The sequence below is a fragment of the Anarrhichthys ocellatus genome, unplaced genomic scaffold, assembly GCF_004355925.1.
Source record: "Anarrhichthys ocellatus isolate YVR2014 unplaced genomic scaffold, GSC_Weel_1.0 scaffold3, whole genome shotgun sequence".
Lineage (NCBI taxonomy): Eukaryota > Metazoa > Chordata > Actinopteri > Perciformes > Anarhichadidae > Anarrhichthys > Anarrhichthys ocellatus.
In genome coordinates, this window is record NW_022280033.1 from 2823437 (window position 1) to 2840514 (window position 17078).

At 41.2% G+C, this 17078-nt stretch overlaps 1 protein-coding gene across 3 annotated transcripts in view; it reads right to left on the reverse strand.

Annotated features, from left to right (window-relative positions):
• Positions 1-17078, reverse strand: part of atrnl1a (attractin-like 1a) — a 199824-nt gene that overhangs the window by 57880 nt on the left and 124866 nt on the right. For all 3 annotated transcript variants that reach the window (XM_031872746.1, XM_031872756.1, XM_031872738.1), the window contains one exon: positions 16016-16094. In XM_031872746.1, the coding sequence (XP_031728606.1) occupies positions 16016-16094 (79 nt within the window). The remainder of the gene's footprint in view (positions 1-16015; positions 16095-17078) is intronic.

Sequence of the window (17078 nt, forward strand, 5' to 3'; positions counted from 1 at the left end):
CTCTCTCTCTCTCTCTCTCTCTCTCTCTCTCTCTCTCTCTCTCTCTCACGCGCGCACACACACACACAGGCCTGTGTCCCGATGGGGGGTTAATGTCATCTCTGTTTGGTTGATTGCAGTGGCTTTTCGCCCCTGGAGACTTTTCCACTAGTCTGCACAGTTACACTCTTTATCTGCTCTTCATCTCCACATGCAGGCAGAATCAAACACGCTGACAAACACAGAGCGGGACAATCCAGACAGAGGAAGAGACAAAAACACTAGAAGCCTCTCTAATTATCAAATGCCCTTCAAGGCAGGTTGGAAGGACAGATACATTTGTGAAACGTCACATTTCTACGTAAAAACCTGTGGAGCGAACATGAGCAGAGCACGTAAGCACATCATATAGTGTTAGCACTTCTACGCTACGCGAGAGGAGAGAACAGAATGCTATTCAGAAAGACATGGATAATAAAGCGGTTTGAGGGTTTACAAGGGAAGTTTAAAGCATGACAATTATGTGTGTGTGTGTGTTTGTGTGTGCATTAAATCTACTGATCATTAAGTCCATCCGCTGCCGCTGTCTTGGTTATTCTAAGAGAGACGGTCTGAAGCTTCTGCCCATCACCTGTTTCTCCCTCCACTGCACAACCGTAATTACCTTCTCAGGCAATCAAAGAGAAACATGTACACTCCCACGGCCTGAAGAAACCCTCTGTTCCAACCAAGGCTGCCCTAGAGTCTGCAAGCAAAAAGTACACTATTTTACTTACATGACTTCTGCTCATCTGCATTACCTGACTGAAGATGTTCACACCACACTCATAAAAACTAAACTATAATGGACTAAGGAGGACTCTCTGAGGGACCAGCTTATGGACGTTGAACAACAAAGAGGATCGCAAATTATCCTTTACAGTCTGAAAAAACTAAAAGAGATGAAGTACACAGTAATGGAAGTTGGAAAGTTTTTGGTCAGAAAACATCCACATCACAAATATTCATCATTTTGGTTTAAACAAGACTCCAAAGTATCTCTGCTCTCTTTCACAGCCCTCAGTGGAGTCCTTTTCCACAATATTAAACCAATCACACATGTTCGATTAAGAACCATTAATTTGCCAAAATGCAATCCCACTTAACCCATCAGAGGGTTTTTAAATCACGGCCAATTACCCTGCCACCGCAGCACTCTGCCTACATTACTGAGCAGATCACTCAGTCGGAGAGAGGCCCTGTCCCATTACAGTCGAGCGGGAGAAGAATTGAAAACTGTACTCTGTCAGACCTGTCCAGGAGGTGAGCAAGAGGGACAGAAGAGAGCAATACTTTCTGTAAACTTTGTTTCAGTAAAATGTTATAGCATCGGCTGGCATCGGGGCTCGTTGGTCACAATGTCGGTAGTTCTGTCTCACACAGGCTGTGTCCACTATTTTACACTTTTCTACAGCACCTCACCTGAGCAAACTGAAAGTTGCACCGACATGCCCGGACAATTTCTACTTATAAATAAAGGTGTTTGTATACCAAGTACATTTTTGTTGTCCACATATGTCAGATGTACACATGGAGTGTAGTTCTGATCTTTAAACTACAGCTCCAATGCTCAGTTCAAACGCATGGACGTTGAATGAGCTACCTACTAACTCAAAGTTAGCCTTGTTGTGAGCGTGTCTTTCTATGGTTATGATTCCTGTGATTGACATGTGACCTATCAAGGTTTCCCCCCACATTTAGCCCAGAATGTCTAGAATATATGTCCTTATTTGATGATTCTCCACTTCCCGTTGGCACAGAAAAGAGGGTGCTCTATGCGTTTGTAGCTACTGTAGAAAGTGAGGGTGTGGGGGTCAGGGTGAAGGAGGGTTATGAACCCTGTCTGACTTTCTTGCAGGACGCTGGAGCTCCAACATGTTCCCAATACCTGATTGTCACATACCAATGTCAGCGTCTCAATAGAACGTGAAAAGGTACCCTTTGGCTAATGTGTAGTGGCGCGTCAGGCTTTCAATGGACTCCTATGTTAACCCATTGCCGGCAATTTTAAACATGAAGAGCAGGTGCTCGGGTCATCTGATAAAATGTTTACCCAACAGCAGCAATATCGGACACTTTGAGCTTTGTGATTCCCGTCAGAGATCCGAGGCAGGACACACATTATCTGCCTGAATATTGGATTCAGTTCAACATCTGAAAAATATATTTCCTCACTGCCAATTCCATTTTTAAGGTTTTTGAGGATATTCCCAATATTCATAAAGATACAATATGGGAGTTTCTTTCATAATTAAAGAAAATGTCACTGAATTTGTGAGAAATCCTGTTTTTTTCATCACTTTTGCAAAGCAAAAGGCTCAATAAGATGCTAATCAAAGCTGGGTTAACAGAAGCTTAGAGCAGTTGTTTCCACAGCTCTGCTGGTGTCATCGCCACTATTTCACACACGCTACTGAAGGATGATTAAAGGTATATTTACTGTTGATTAGCAATGTTTTCAAGTTCAACATCTGTCCAGAAGATATCCGTCTCATTACAACTCAACAAGTCCTTACAACTTGAAAAATTCATGGATAAAAAAAATGTAGTGTGTCAGATGCATATTTGAAAATGTACAATACAGACAAAGTGATGCACTACAATGGAAATACATGGCAAAAAAAGAAGGAACAATGGGGTTTATGTTAGTCAGCAAAATGACTGTAGAGGTTTGTATTTATGATCTGCATTATGTAGATTATTGTGGAATCATTTGAGTGAGATGCTTTTCTTCACAGGTCGATGCTTCAAAGTGGTAAAATTGAAAAAGGTATGACTTTGATTCACACATGTCCTTTTATATGTAGTTGCTGGTCTGTGCTCTTGCATGTTCTTTTCTGCCTGTTGTCTAGGTGAAGTTAGAAATGAACTGATAAGCACATTAGATTATGAACAGGAACAAGAGAAGAAGAGGCAGAGAGGCAGAGGAGGTGAAGACGCTGCACTCCGCTCAGAGATGCTCTCATTAGAGACATTAATTGTTTTTCTGGCAGTGGAGTCACACAGGACGTTGTATGTGGAGCGAGTGAGCAGTAATGTGTGTCTATCCGCCTGCAGGGCTATGCAGGCAGGTGCTTGTTGCCAGGCTGCTGGTTGCCATAGAAGCTGTTTGTGTATTGAAGCTGATGGAGAGAGAGAGAGTACAATGTGTTGACTCTTCAACCTCAATGCTCTCCTGTCCTTCAACTTTACACTAAATCCACAGTTACAGTTAATCAATTATGGAATTTTTTCATAGTGAACTATCAATGAACGACACGTCTAATACCTCTATTACCTAAACAACAGATCACGTATTTCGTCATTTTATTTAGATGCTAAGGTAGTAACTAGTTACCAACATAACTTGTTATAATCCTCTTGGAACCACTACTCTTATCAGAAAATAGTAAAAGACAAAGTCTGGACTTGTAAAGAAGGTGTACTTTGTGTGTTTGACAAATGCAACAAATAGTAGTAGTAATAGTGGTTCATAATTAAAAACAATAACTGAAAAATGTGGCTGAAACATGTTTGGTGTAGTGTCAGTGGTTGTAAGGTAACAGCGTTAGAATAATTTTAACACGTGATACTAAAACAAGATGACGGATAGAGTTCTGTTACCGGCAGGTTTTTTTCTTCCATGAAGAACAGTTAGGTTTCAGTCTGACCCTGTTTATGTTTGTTTGTGCATCATGAAGCTTTTCTTTCCAGCCACAGACTCCAGCAGGTTTGATTTGACTCATTAATTCCTCCTCTCATGTTGATGTTTTGTTAATCAGTTAAATCACTGCACTGACTCCAGACAGAATCATTACTGCTGCCTGTCTATCGTGTGAATGCACACATGTGAAGTAGACGCAAATATTTTGACATTCATAGGAATTTCTGATTTTCATGCTTGTTTACACACACACACACACACACACACACACACACACTCAGTTGGGTTTTCATGACTTTTGGGGACATTACATTGACTTATATTCATTTCCTGGAGACTTAGCCTAACCATAACCGCTACCAGCCTCACCCTGACCCTGATCATAACTTAAACCTTACTATAACCTTAAACCAAGTCTTTACCCTAAAATTGTATGATTAACGTTATGAAGACATGCATTGTGTCCCCATAAGGAAGGCGAGTCCCCACAATGTGAATGTGTTTGCGGATTGATGTCCCAACAAGATGGGTTAAACACACACACACACACACACACACACACGGAAGGGAAGATGAGGACAGGAGGATTTGTGAAAGGATACAGAAGGTGAACATGCTGAGGATCAAATGTGTCTTTTGTTTGCCATTCCCAGTGTTTTACACACAGAGACACACACACACACACACACACACACACACACACACACACACACACAGATGATGGGCCAAATGCCCTGGGGACTAAGCTTTGGTTCAGATGTTAAACTTTTAATAACTACCAGTTCTCAGAGTCGTATCACAGTCGTAGTGAGGACGTGTGCCTGTGTTTGCTTCAGACTACAAAGTGCTTTTAGTCACAAAGGACGACTCAGTCGAGTAGAAAAATGCAAATCTCTCCTCACTTCCTGCAGACGGCCTCAGGATGAACCCTCATGAACACAGACGGTGGACAGAGTGCAACAATAGAAAGAAATGATCTCTCATTCAGCGGCTCTGTGACCGGTTCACACAGCATTGAAGACAATGTTTAGTCGAACAGCCTCGGAGTGGAAAGTGAATGTCATTATACGTTGTCATGTATTCTACTTCTAATGAACACAAAGTCAGATCATTTGAGTTTTAAGTAGAGAAACATGCAGGCACACACAGACCTATCACCAGAATATTCTACACTTTTTCAGTGACCATAAATTATGTGAACGCTGTGCTAAAACAAATTGCTTAGTAAGCAGAAACATTACATTACTATTAAAAGGGGAGTCAGCGCTTCGGGGGGAAAGATTGTTGATATTTGAACTCAACTCCAACAAAACAAATACCCCCCCCTCCTCCAGATTTGAGTCCCTCTCACTCCCGCTGCCCTTCTCTTTATATATCCGTGGCCTTTCAAATGTCCTGAGCACGAGCACAAACGCCCCCTGAAGCTGATTGAAATAGTGCTGTGTGGCTCGGTCCGGGGCCCTTTGCTTGTTTAGCATTTACAGAGCCTAGGCTGTGTATCAACACACAGGTCGGAAAAGCTAGCAGACCATGAGGAGATATTCGCTGAATTTGAGAAGAAGTGTATTGGATCAGAATCTCTGACCGCGCCTTTAAATGATCATTTTGACAAAGTGAAACCTGTTTGGGTTTCAGGATCAGCAAGGCAATGTCAGTGTACTGGGAATATTCACTTTAACCTCATGTAGACCGACGTACAGACAGACTCTTCACAAGGGATTATAAATGAAGTGATTTTAAATTCACGTTGAAAGCGTTGCTGAGAGGGATCTGTGCTGTTGTGATGGATGGGTGACCAAGATGCATTTCATTCCCTCTTTATGATGCTTTTATTGCATTTCTGTATGTGTTTTTCAGTGAGATATCTGTCTCTGCATTATAAATGCTGGGGATCAATAAGTTGCACTGGTCCGTGCTATGCAGTTGTGTACAAAAGCTCTTAACTAAAAGGTCAACTAACTAGCTTTTTACACTAAATTTAATGCCATTGCTGATGTGAAAAACTGAGATACTGCACATTTTTTGACACGTTTCTGACAACTGGGTTGCCAATTTCAGTCAAAGAAATGCCAAAAAAAAATGCAAAGGTCTTCATCAGCGGATGATGTTTGCTCAGTTGTCATGGAGATGTGTGACAGCATGCAACTTAGCTCATATTTGATGAAGACCTTACGATGCGGTTGAAAGCTCAAGAAAAAGTAAGTGGACCCTAAGATAGGATATATTTGTCAAAATACAATTTCATGGTCAAAAATGACACTCAGATTATTTTTAATGTGTCTGTTTTTAAAAGGCAAAGGAATTAAATACATTATAAATAGATTTAGTAAATACTGTTCACTAAGACGTACAATGTGAATTTAACTTTAGTTTTATTCCTATCATATTCCATTACAAAATCCATGTTAACTTATCCCTCATTCCATATTTTGAAAGATGAAACTTGAGATGTGATTAGTCTAATTGCAGATCCTTGACACAACAAACAGTTTAAACTCACACCAGTAAAACAATTTGCACTCAGAGTTCACTGTGTTATGCAAACTGCTCTCTCCGCAGACAAACCTCATTATTGTTTTGTGTGTGTACAGCGTCTCATTTAATCCCCACAAGCTATTTGGCTTCCACTCATTCTGAAGCAAAAGGGTTCCCTGATATCCACCCTGATATTCGTTAAGGTATCCGAAATGAAGTTTGGTTCAGTTGAGATTCAGTTTAATCTGCTTCCTAAACAAATCAACAATCACTGCAACAGCAGTAGTTCCTCTTCTGGATGCATCTTTTGTGCGAGCAGCTAATTGGACGGAGATTGTTCGACACTCAAGGAATTAGCTGCATGTTGGGTTTGCTACATTCAACTTTAGAGAAAAGTTTTAAACTAAAGTGACAGAGTAATTTACAGTTTTGGGTAATGAGTGTAGATATGTTAATTTGTGCTTGACGTGAAAATAATATTTCCTTATTAAAAAAAACATGATAAAAAATGTAATTGCACACTAAACAGGTAAAGGAATGCGTCTTTATTCTTGTTTATTGCCGTTTCTGTAACTCTGCACTAAATTGTGTCATGAGAGTTTGAACATTGAATTCCTACTGCGGTAAACATCTGAGATACACACTAAGCTAACATCAAAGTGATGCTGAACTTTATCGAGAATGCTTTGAATGTGGAATTAAACAAATATACTATTTTTACCTTTTTCCCCCAAAAAGATTCAGGCACTTGAAAGCATGCTTACAGTATTTTGATGAGATAACACACCTGCAGGAAGTCTACAACCACTTTAAAACCCAGATCTAAAATTCAGTAAGGTATATATAGCTCTCATCCACAGTGTGTATTCAAAGTTCTGCAGAAGCACCCCCGTGTGTGTGTGTGTGTGCGTGTGTGTGTGCCTCCAGTTTATGAAAAGCTTCTTAGTGCAGGATTAGGATCATCATTGTCCACTGGTTTATGATAGGACAAGGATTACGTTAGTACAAAGATATGTTTAGCAACACATACGAGAACTTACACACCCACACCGGCCCTGTATGCAGGGAGGGAGCTTAAAGACCACTGCAGCGACTTTATCTGCACAATTTAAATTCAAAACATTCTTCCTAGGTTTCGGCTTTGATCTGTGCAAGGTTTTTTTTTAACATGCAGGACACACATAGTCAGCTATGATGGTACAATTGCATGATGAAGTTTGGATACGAGGCTCCGAGATGATCCACAGCAAGACAGGTACTGGTCTACTTTGTTTAGGCAACTCCAAGCACTTAAGCATGCTGACACGAGTACCAAAACCGCCATTGTTCCCTACTCGTACCAAGTGTTTTATTAGCCTAAACCTGCCAACATGTCCGGTGCTTTGTACTCCCACAGTCCATCCAATAATGATGTTTCTGTCTTTTGTTTCTGTATGTGAGGAATGAGGAACAATGTGAACATATTTTATAGACGAGAGGGTTGCTTATAATCAGGGACAGATTATATGTGGGCCCAAATGGTAATAGTCCAAATTCTGGTAATTAATCACTAGTGTTTTGAGGTGGTTTTGGTAAAAATAGTATTTTTGAAACTGTACAAGTTGAATGTGTAAGGAGTAGGTGCGAAGTCAATGACTTGAACGAAATGTTTTCGCACAAAACGGATTATTGCAACCGTTCCAAACTAATAATCATGCAGCCTAAAGGTAAGACCATGCGTTGGGTTAAAGCGTCAGTAAACATCAAACAAACGCACACAGTGATTTTTATATCAGTTGTCTGTCCATATGGACATGCAGACACGCCCCAGAAGACAGACAAATAGCCAGTTGAGGAAAGTTCTAGGAGTCAAAACACCGATTCAAGCGTAAAGTCAGTAATAACAGCCAGACCACCCATTCCCACCTTGAGTCAACATTGCCTGTCCGTCACAATGACAACCGCGAGCAGATTTCTCGGATAGCGGCAGAAATAAAGACGCAGAGAAACAAAACGAGACGGTTGAGTGGAGTGAAAACGGAGGGGAGGGAAGGGAGATATATTAACACAGACGGACGGCCTACGGCACTTTCCGGTAAAAAATCCTAAACGGAGCAGACAGACAAACACAACCCAAAAAAAACAAAAAAACTATCTCAACCACCATATGGCTCCGGGGAGATGTCCTTGCTGTGTCCCTCACAAAAACTCCCCCCTCTCTTCGTTCCTCTCTCCCCCCCTCCTGTCTCTCTCATTTCGGCGCATTTTGAAGTTTGCTGGTTTGTGGTGCTGCTGAATTCCTCTCTGTACACCGGCACCTTCAAGCTAATCTGGATCTGTGATGGTGACAGCGGTCACCTGGGCTGCGCTGATAGCAGCGAGGCATCATTAACATTTACCGCATCTCATGTTTTCAAATTCCTTATTCTCAACTAGAGGATAAACAGAACTTGAAAATTCCACTGAGAGTTTCCATCGCTGTCACTGTGTACATTAGCATGTCAGAAATACTTTGCAACACATACATGTACAGACAGAGACAGAGATGGAAAGAGACCTGCATACAAGTTTAGGAAGAAGGTTAAGGCAAAATTCCAAATACTGCTGTGTGTGCGTGTGTGTGCGTGTGCGTGTTTCATAACTGTTCTTTGATGAAAATTACACACCACAGTTGTTCATCATATTGTGTTGGATTTCATTCTTAAATAATGCGGATATTAGAATTTAAAGTAGTTCTTCTTTCAGTTAAACTTTTCTGGAGTTTTTCTTTGGAGAAGAGCAACAAGCCTAAAGCAAAACTGTTCACACAATTAGTAATCTGCTGGTCTGTTGTCTGATTGAAAACACATTATCACCAGAAACTGGTCCCTGTTTATGAATTAAAACAATGATATCTGCCTCAGACATTGGAAGAATCTTTGGCTGCCTAATGTGTGGATGAACATGTGTCATCCAACACAGTGATGTAGGGAAGAAAATGAAACATCACCAGCAGGAATGTTGCCAAAGTGGTAGATTAACAATCACAGAAAGATAAGCAATAATAATACAGTGATGCATAATCTAGCAAGAGCTGGAGTCTGCAGCCATGCTCTCTGCTCTGTGAGGCTGTATTTTGAGCTAAGTGCTAACATCATGCTCATGTACTTCGCAATATTAACATGCGTGGATGCCACAGTGACAATAGATCTAAGGCCTTTAATAGTTTCCAGGAAATCTAATCTGCTTGTCTAATAGATAAAACTATTGACTGTACTGTATATAACAAGTGGACGTAGTAACCATGACGTCATTCATTTGTTTGTGTACTTTCTTTTTATAGCCTTTGGGAAAACACGCACAGTCGACACAGTGCATGCGTCAGGCTTTGCAGTGTTATCTCAAATTACAGTAACTCCGCTTGACTCATCATTGGCACACATTCATTTTCAAACAAGACTCAAAATGTGTTTTTTTTTCATGCAGTACCTTATGAGCAGTACTAGAAAATAAATAAAAGGTCAAACGTTCTCCGACATCTCAACACTGAAGATGTCAGAATGGTATTCTGTTTTCCAGAAAGTTGATTGAGTCGCTTCAAAAAGCACTCATTTGAGCTGCAGACAGAATAAACCACCATTACAGCCCCCCGAGATACGGGATTTCAAAGATGTTCTGAACAAACCGCCAGCATTTCTAGAACTTGACAAGTTGATGACCGTCGAAAGGGCTCGCGTACATATCTTACTCACGCATAAACATGGAATCAAATCAAAACATTAGCTGATGCTAGTCAGTAGTTGCTAGCATGTAACCTGATCTCTGCTGATCTGTGCCCAGGTTCTGCACTGCTTACAGGCAAACAATAGCACTTTCTCACGTTAACTCAAGCCGGCATGCTGCCTTGTTGAGTGTTTGTAGTTTTAGTTATATTACACGTTGGCTTGTTGAATCAAGTTTCTGCTGGAAGATATGGAAAATGTGTTAACTCTTTTTAAAAGTTGATGTGATTTGCTTAATTGGTCAAGGCCTCTGACTTCATGTGAAACTACTTTTTAGCTATATACTGTATGTTTGTGCAGTTGGCACACTTGCTATTGTGACTGTAGAGTCTGTGTGGTCGGATGTTAAAGCAAATGCAGCATGGTGGCTTGTTGTCGTGTGTGTGTGTGTGTGTGTGTGTGTGTATGTTCCTGTCTAGTCCCTTTGATTTGTTTACACAGCGGCCATCTACAGACACCCAGCTATGCTTGGCCACATTAAACCTCTTCTCCTAATCTGTCACCTCGATTAATGCCAGCTAAAACAAAAAACGCACGCACGCACGCACAAGTGCTTTGGCATTCACTGGTCCAGACGTGCTAATCTCTCCAGCTGCAGATTGGAGTGTGTTGCTGCCAAGGACTGAGCAATCAGAGCACGACATCATCTCTGCAGAACTCGGGGAGACCTAACAGTAACAGTTACAGAAGAGAAAAGCCTTTGTTTGGAAAACAAACAGCCACTGCAGCAGTCAGTAATCACATTGTAAGCTTCTTTGTGTATCTATGTCCAATATTGCCTACTTACTGTCTTAATCAATGCCCATTGGTTCAATAACTCCATAATTTTGACACAATCTTTCATTTAAATTAACTTAAGCACCTTTACTCATCAACCAGCAGTTGGAATTACACTGTAAGAGACCTCAGGAAACCATTTACAGCAGCATAATTAGTTCCACAGGCCGGCTTATTGGATGCATTGCAGGGCTGACAAGTCTTAAACAAACAAAACAGCCTCACAACTTAAACTTTAATCAAGCTCTCTTCATTACGCCGTGAATTCTCAGCCTCCTGTAATTCAGAGTGGAATATCTCGGAGTGCAATTCCGTAATGAGTGTATAGGTTAAAGAAATGACACATGTTAATTGCCTCATGCAAGAGGAGGAGCACAAACATCTCATTTAAGAAAATGAATGTGGGAGAAGGAGGGGCTGCTGTATATGTGGGGATGACAGCAGACGCCGTCAGCTAACAGCAAACTCTTTACAAATCAGTGTAACGCGCTCAGAGGGAGGCCCGTCTGGGTCTTCAGGAGGCCGAGTCCGAAAAGTCTCAGGACAACTTATCGATGGTGAACTGTGGCAACATCTGTCTCTGATGTGAAAATGCTCCAGCAAAGAGATGAATAAACAAACCGACACAAAGTTTTAGAGAGAGACAGATGGACGGGAGGTGCAGAGAGGTTTTAGTGTTCATCATCTGTTAGGCAGTGAAAAAGACGAACGCGGAAGCTATCCGCTTGTTTAGTGCAGTCGTTTGTTTAGTCTGGCTCATAAATTCAAATGATTAATTATCAAATATCGGACATATTTTATTTTTACAATTCAGTGGTTCTCTGTCCAATATTCCTGTTGTATTCGTACGTGTATGCGTCTTTATTATTGTTTTTATGTATCTGGTTTTATTTTAATGGACTTTGGTCTGCAGTTTCTGTGCTCATATTTAAATGTGCTCTGTAAAAAGGGTCGACTTTGTATGGCTGGTGTTGTTTCGTTGGATCGTATTTGTTTGAGCTGAATCGACATATATTTCGTTGTTAAATTGATCATATTTCAAACTGCATTACTGCTGCGTCTATAAACATAACAAATAAATGTAAATGAGAGTTTAACAGCGTCTGAAAACATTGTGAGAGCAAGCAGCCGAAAATCCCATTTTTTGCTGACCTCCGATGTTTTTACGTCTGAGCTCGCTGCAGTGATGTAGAAGTGCACACCCACACCCACACACACTACTGACCACACCCAACCACAGTGTCTGATACAAATATTGAGATTTATATAAACTAAGCTTAGCTTTGCTGACAATGCCATGAAAACGTTCTCTTAAAACGAGTTATTTGACGCGACGGGTTCAAGGCAGAGGAGAAGAGAATGAAGAAAACTGTATCTGAAGAAGTCCACCGGGAGGAGAGGACCTCAATCTTGTCCTCCTGGTTGGCCGTCTTTCTAGCCTTTCACGTCTTCTGACTTATTTATCTAGTCGAGAGGCGTGGACTAGCTGTGGTGGATTTGAAAATGCAAGCCCACAACACACAAACACACACACAGTCTACAGAGGGTTAACCCGATTACAGGAAACCAGAGAAGCCTTGCGCAATCTGTCTTTGCGCATCAGCATTAGAATTTCAAAGTAGCTTTTGATTGTTTGATCTCATAACCAAAAAACGATTGTTGGTTATAAAAAGAGCTATGAGGGGGAAAAAAGCAATTAACATAAAGCTGTGGTTCTATTAATACTCACTGTTCTCTGTGGTCTTGTGGCTGGTTGTGATTCATAATTAACTGTGAAGGAATCCCATTTTCACCTTCTGCTTTTGTTCCCCACTAGACCGGCTCTCTGGAGAGCGGAGGAGAGCGAGAGCAGCGAATCACATGATGCTCCACGCTGCAGAAAGACTAGAAAGAGCTTCTCTAGTTTCTAATATCACAATCTGACAGAACGGATGTCGACAAATATAATGCGTCGGCACAAATATTCTTTTAATTTGTATTCAAAGGAAGCTGTACCGTTGAACAAGTCCATCGTGTTATTAAGCTGTGCTGCAGATCTGCATTGATGTTTTCAAATCGTCTCAGAAGTGTTTTACCTGTTGAGGTAGCTGCAGTCACATCTACTGTACAGCTGAGTGAGAAAAAGCATTTATATCTACGTATTAAACGTAACTATCGGGTGATTCTGCAAAACCTGGGATTCATTCCCGTCTCGTACAGAGTTACTGTACATTACCATAAAACTAGACTCATTCACTTTTTTGAGGAAAGCATGTTTTCTCCCAGTTTACAGTCGCAGTTTTAAACAGTGTGAAGCACAAAACAAGATGAAACTACCTGGCTATGCTCAGTAAAAATGATCATGGTTTGGTTTAAAATGAATACTACGTGCAACCAAATCACTTGGTTAGAGTTAGGCAACAAAACTACTACCGTGTAAATGCTAACTTCACTCAAAACACATTGTACCTGTATTTTAATTTCAAAATATTAGATCTATACTAGAACACTAGATCTGATATCGCAGCACTTTGCAGTTAGGTTGATGTGAGATCTAGATCTATTTGGAGGAACAGAGAAGAAGCTGCACACGATCCCTATTTGATATCACAAGCTGCTCAGTGATAACAGCTCTTGCATATCACAATAACTATATCTATATATTAGGTCAATCTGGCTGTGTTGACCATCTCTCTTCCGAGCCCCCGAGGCCCCTGACAACTGCAGTTTGTCTCCATAATAATCAGGCCAGCGCTAAATACATCAACACAAGGAGATGATAAAAACACAGCATTCAGCTCCATTGATTAGCATTGTTAATTTCTCGCTCGGTGGTGCAGAGTAAGTGAGGCTGCGTAGCTGGCTGGGACCGGATCTTCATCTCTGTTTGTGTCTCTGACTCTCTCTCACTGTGAAGCTTCTATCATATATGAGACAGTATAGAGGTCAGAGTAAACTAGAACCTTTGGTTGCTTTATCTTCTGAAGGCAAGCGACCACCGGAAGACTGTTTGTCGTTTTTGAACAGCCGCTCTGCCGCTCTATGGCTCAACGGTTGAGGTCTAGTTTAGTTCAGGCAACTAAAACTAGAGTTTTAAAGTGAGAGAGGAACTTGTTTTTGTGACGACACGAGGAGGACACCTGACCGATAAATGGAAGCTTGTTTTAAGCCGTCATTTTTGTGATGAGGATGCGCTCCATGTCCAGGTGGATTTTTAAGGTGCTTTCCAAGACCAGCATTCTGTTGTGACGCCTACATTACATCTTCATCTACAACGGTTCATAAAGTTGCCGTGCGCATTGTATTGTGTATTGCATTGCAGATACAGGTGTTGATCACATTGAAATCCAAATGGTTTCTGAAAGAAACGCATTTGAAAATATCTTTGAGACAAATAGAAACAAACACTATCTGTCTGGCTTTTCTCTTAACCGTTTTAAAGTATTTTTTTCACAAATTCAGGGCAACACAGAGCTATAACTCATATACAAATACATTTTTTGGGGGGTGAAGTATTCCTTTGAAGGAAAAATCTGACATTTTGAACATTTGCCTGCAACAGGCCGTGTTCCTGTTATAGTGACAGGGCCTCCTCTGCTGACACTCGGCTCATTAACATAGCTTGCATTGTGGCTCACTTGCTTACAGCTGTTGGTTTTTAGTGATGACATTTTTAGGGAAGCTAAAAGGGACAAATCCAGAAGGAGCTTCCTGTAATGTAACAGCTGAGTGGTGAAGAAAATAAGTACATTTTTTTGGGAAATGTCACAGTCTCCCTCTAAGCTTAGCTGAGTACCATTACTCAGTAAAATCTGTGGAAATGTGTTCTCTATTTCTCCAGTCAGCCACTGCTGGAGCTGCCCTACAGTGGAGAGATCACGCTTTGAAGGCATTTCATTTGCTTCCTTTGTGGATGAATTAATTATGTGATGAAAAAAAAGCAACATAGGGTGTAAACTGTAGATGATGATGAGAACAAAGTAAAGTTGAATTAAGAGTTCCTACAGTGATGATTTGTCCCTTAAAGGCAGAGGTTTTCATTTATTAGATCCTCCATTATCTAAAAGGAGGGATTGTAAAAAAAGAGAAGAAAGAAATCTGCCCCAAGTGAAAGACGAGGATAAATAGCAGGGAATCCGGGTAAATAAACCAACAGTGCAGTAAATGCAGCATTGCGGTTCTGCTGCGATATGAAACTGGCTCTCATAAATAATGTAGCTGATTGTCGGCCGGCCTGCCAGGAGCCGGAGCAACGCTCCTCACACAGCAGAAACACGGTGCGAGGTGGCCAAACACACAACACAGTGCCGGTATCAATCGCTGCACTGTCAAACGTGGAACCCATGACATGCACACCGGTGTGCACAAATACAAAGAACTTCTTATTTCTGCGGGAAAGGTGCCGCGTTGCCATCTTTAGAATGAATGCAGCCGAAGAACGCGCTCCATCCTGTGTGCCTTTCCGGCTTTTCAATCAATACATTGCAAATGCTGCATATTATACCTTTAAGAATATTAGCATCCTAACTGAAACTGATTCTTTATGAAAGACCATTAAAGTAACTTAACATCTCGGCAACAGTGTTTTCTGCATTATGGCAGAACAGCAGCAGTGGCAGGAGGGGGGGACCTGAAACCAACAAGTGTATTTAAGCACAATAGCTCCCCGCGGAGCGCCTGTGAATTACACCAATAAAAACAGACTATTATCTTCGCTGCTCTTAAGCAACACTGATTCCTCCCTGGTGACTCAGACACAAAACACTGGAAATAAAATGGCAACAAAAACACATTAAACAAGTGAGAAAGTGACTGCGGGTTATTACTGAGAAGAGAACAAATCCAAAGCAAGTCAAACAGTGGAGCTGGCGAATTTAAACAGTGTGTGTGTGTGTGTGTGTGTGTGTGTGTGTGTGTGTGTGTGTGTGTGTGTGTGTGAGAGGGGTCAGGAGTGAATATGAAATGATGCAGCATCTGTTGAGTCTTTAAGTGATATATCACTCCATTCAGCTTCGTTTAGCATCACTTCGTCTGAGTTAATTGGTTCATGAGGAGCACTAATTAAGGGGGATGGCCTTGTTTATTGTCATGGCGACACTCGTTAAGCGGATATATCATTTTTTTTCTTCAAGACTTGTGACATTAACCCACCCTTCACAACTGCGGGTGGCGTGGAGGGGGGGGGCAGTGTATATTTACTTTCATTTTAGATGTGGCAGCTCGTGTGTAGCAGAGTGAAGCGCACACACACACACACACAGCTTGACACCACTCCACATGTGCTGTAAACAAATGTACGCATATACTGTGTAACGCATTAATACACAGGAAAACACATATTATACATGCAGTACACACACACACACATGAGGATGCGTCCTACCTCTCTACGTCGTGAGGCCCAGCAGGTCTGTTTGACTTTCCAAACCACAGCAGCGACCAGTAACAGAGACAGGAAACAGCTGGAGAAGGGAGAGGGACAATTGATCAATCAAAAACCAATAATCTTGCATGAACAAAAAAATATGCAAACATTATTCACATCATGCAAAATGCCATGGTGCAACTAACTGACCCAGCAAGGCACCACTCTGGCTTTCCCAGATAAGTCTGTTTATCTGTCTAATGTGGGTTCACGTTAAATGTTTCTGATTCCAGAATTTTCTGTTTTCTTGTAAAAAATACTCGACAATATTACTCCTGCTCTTCTCTACAAAATAATTACATGAAACAATTATTCAACTACGACAATCTGCGAAGGGAAAATAACTGTTGCTCACTACTTTTAGACACATTCAACCTTTCAATGGGGCAACAAGTCAAACAGGTTTGTAGCCACTGCTTCAGGTTTCATTTGGATAGATATAATAATATATTGTGTGCACACTTATAGAGCTAACAGACGAAGCTGCTGTTGACAAAAACATGAATATTAATGAAATGCTCTCATGCATATAGTGTCCTTTGTAGTTTTCCCTATGGAAATAGGTTTTGGTACATCACTAACACATTGTGCTCCACATTATACAACTTAACTCCAGTATCTGCGGATAGCATAATAATTGAAACAGCGTGTATTTCATGCTCGTAGTACTGTGTAATTGGCCTTAAAAAAACACTTCAAGTGCAAAGAGAAGAAAAAAAAGATGAATCACACAACCACAACACAATCAGAGAGCAGTATCTTCACACCCATTTACTGTCCTCCAGCTCCAGTTTCCGGAGAGCAAAGACGACAAAGGAGGGAGAAATTCTCGGAGTATTTGTGGCGAGATACGAGGCCGCGGTGACCACAGACAGCTGGGGATTTTAGGACAGCAAAGGGGGAGCGAGAGGTCAACTAGCAACATGATGCTCTCTAACAAAGAACAAGGTCTCATGCACACACAGATAGGCGCGCACACACACACACACACACACACACACACACACACACACACACACAC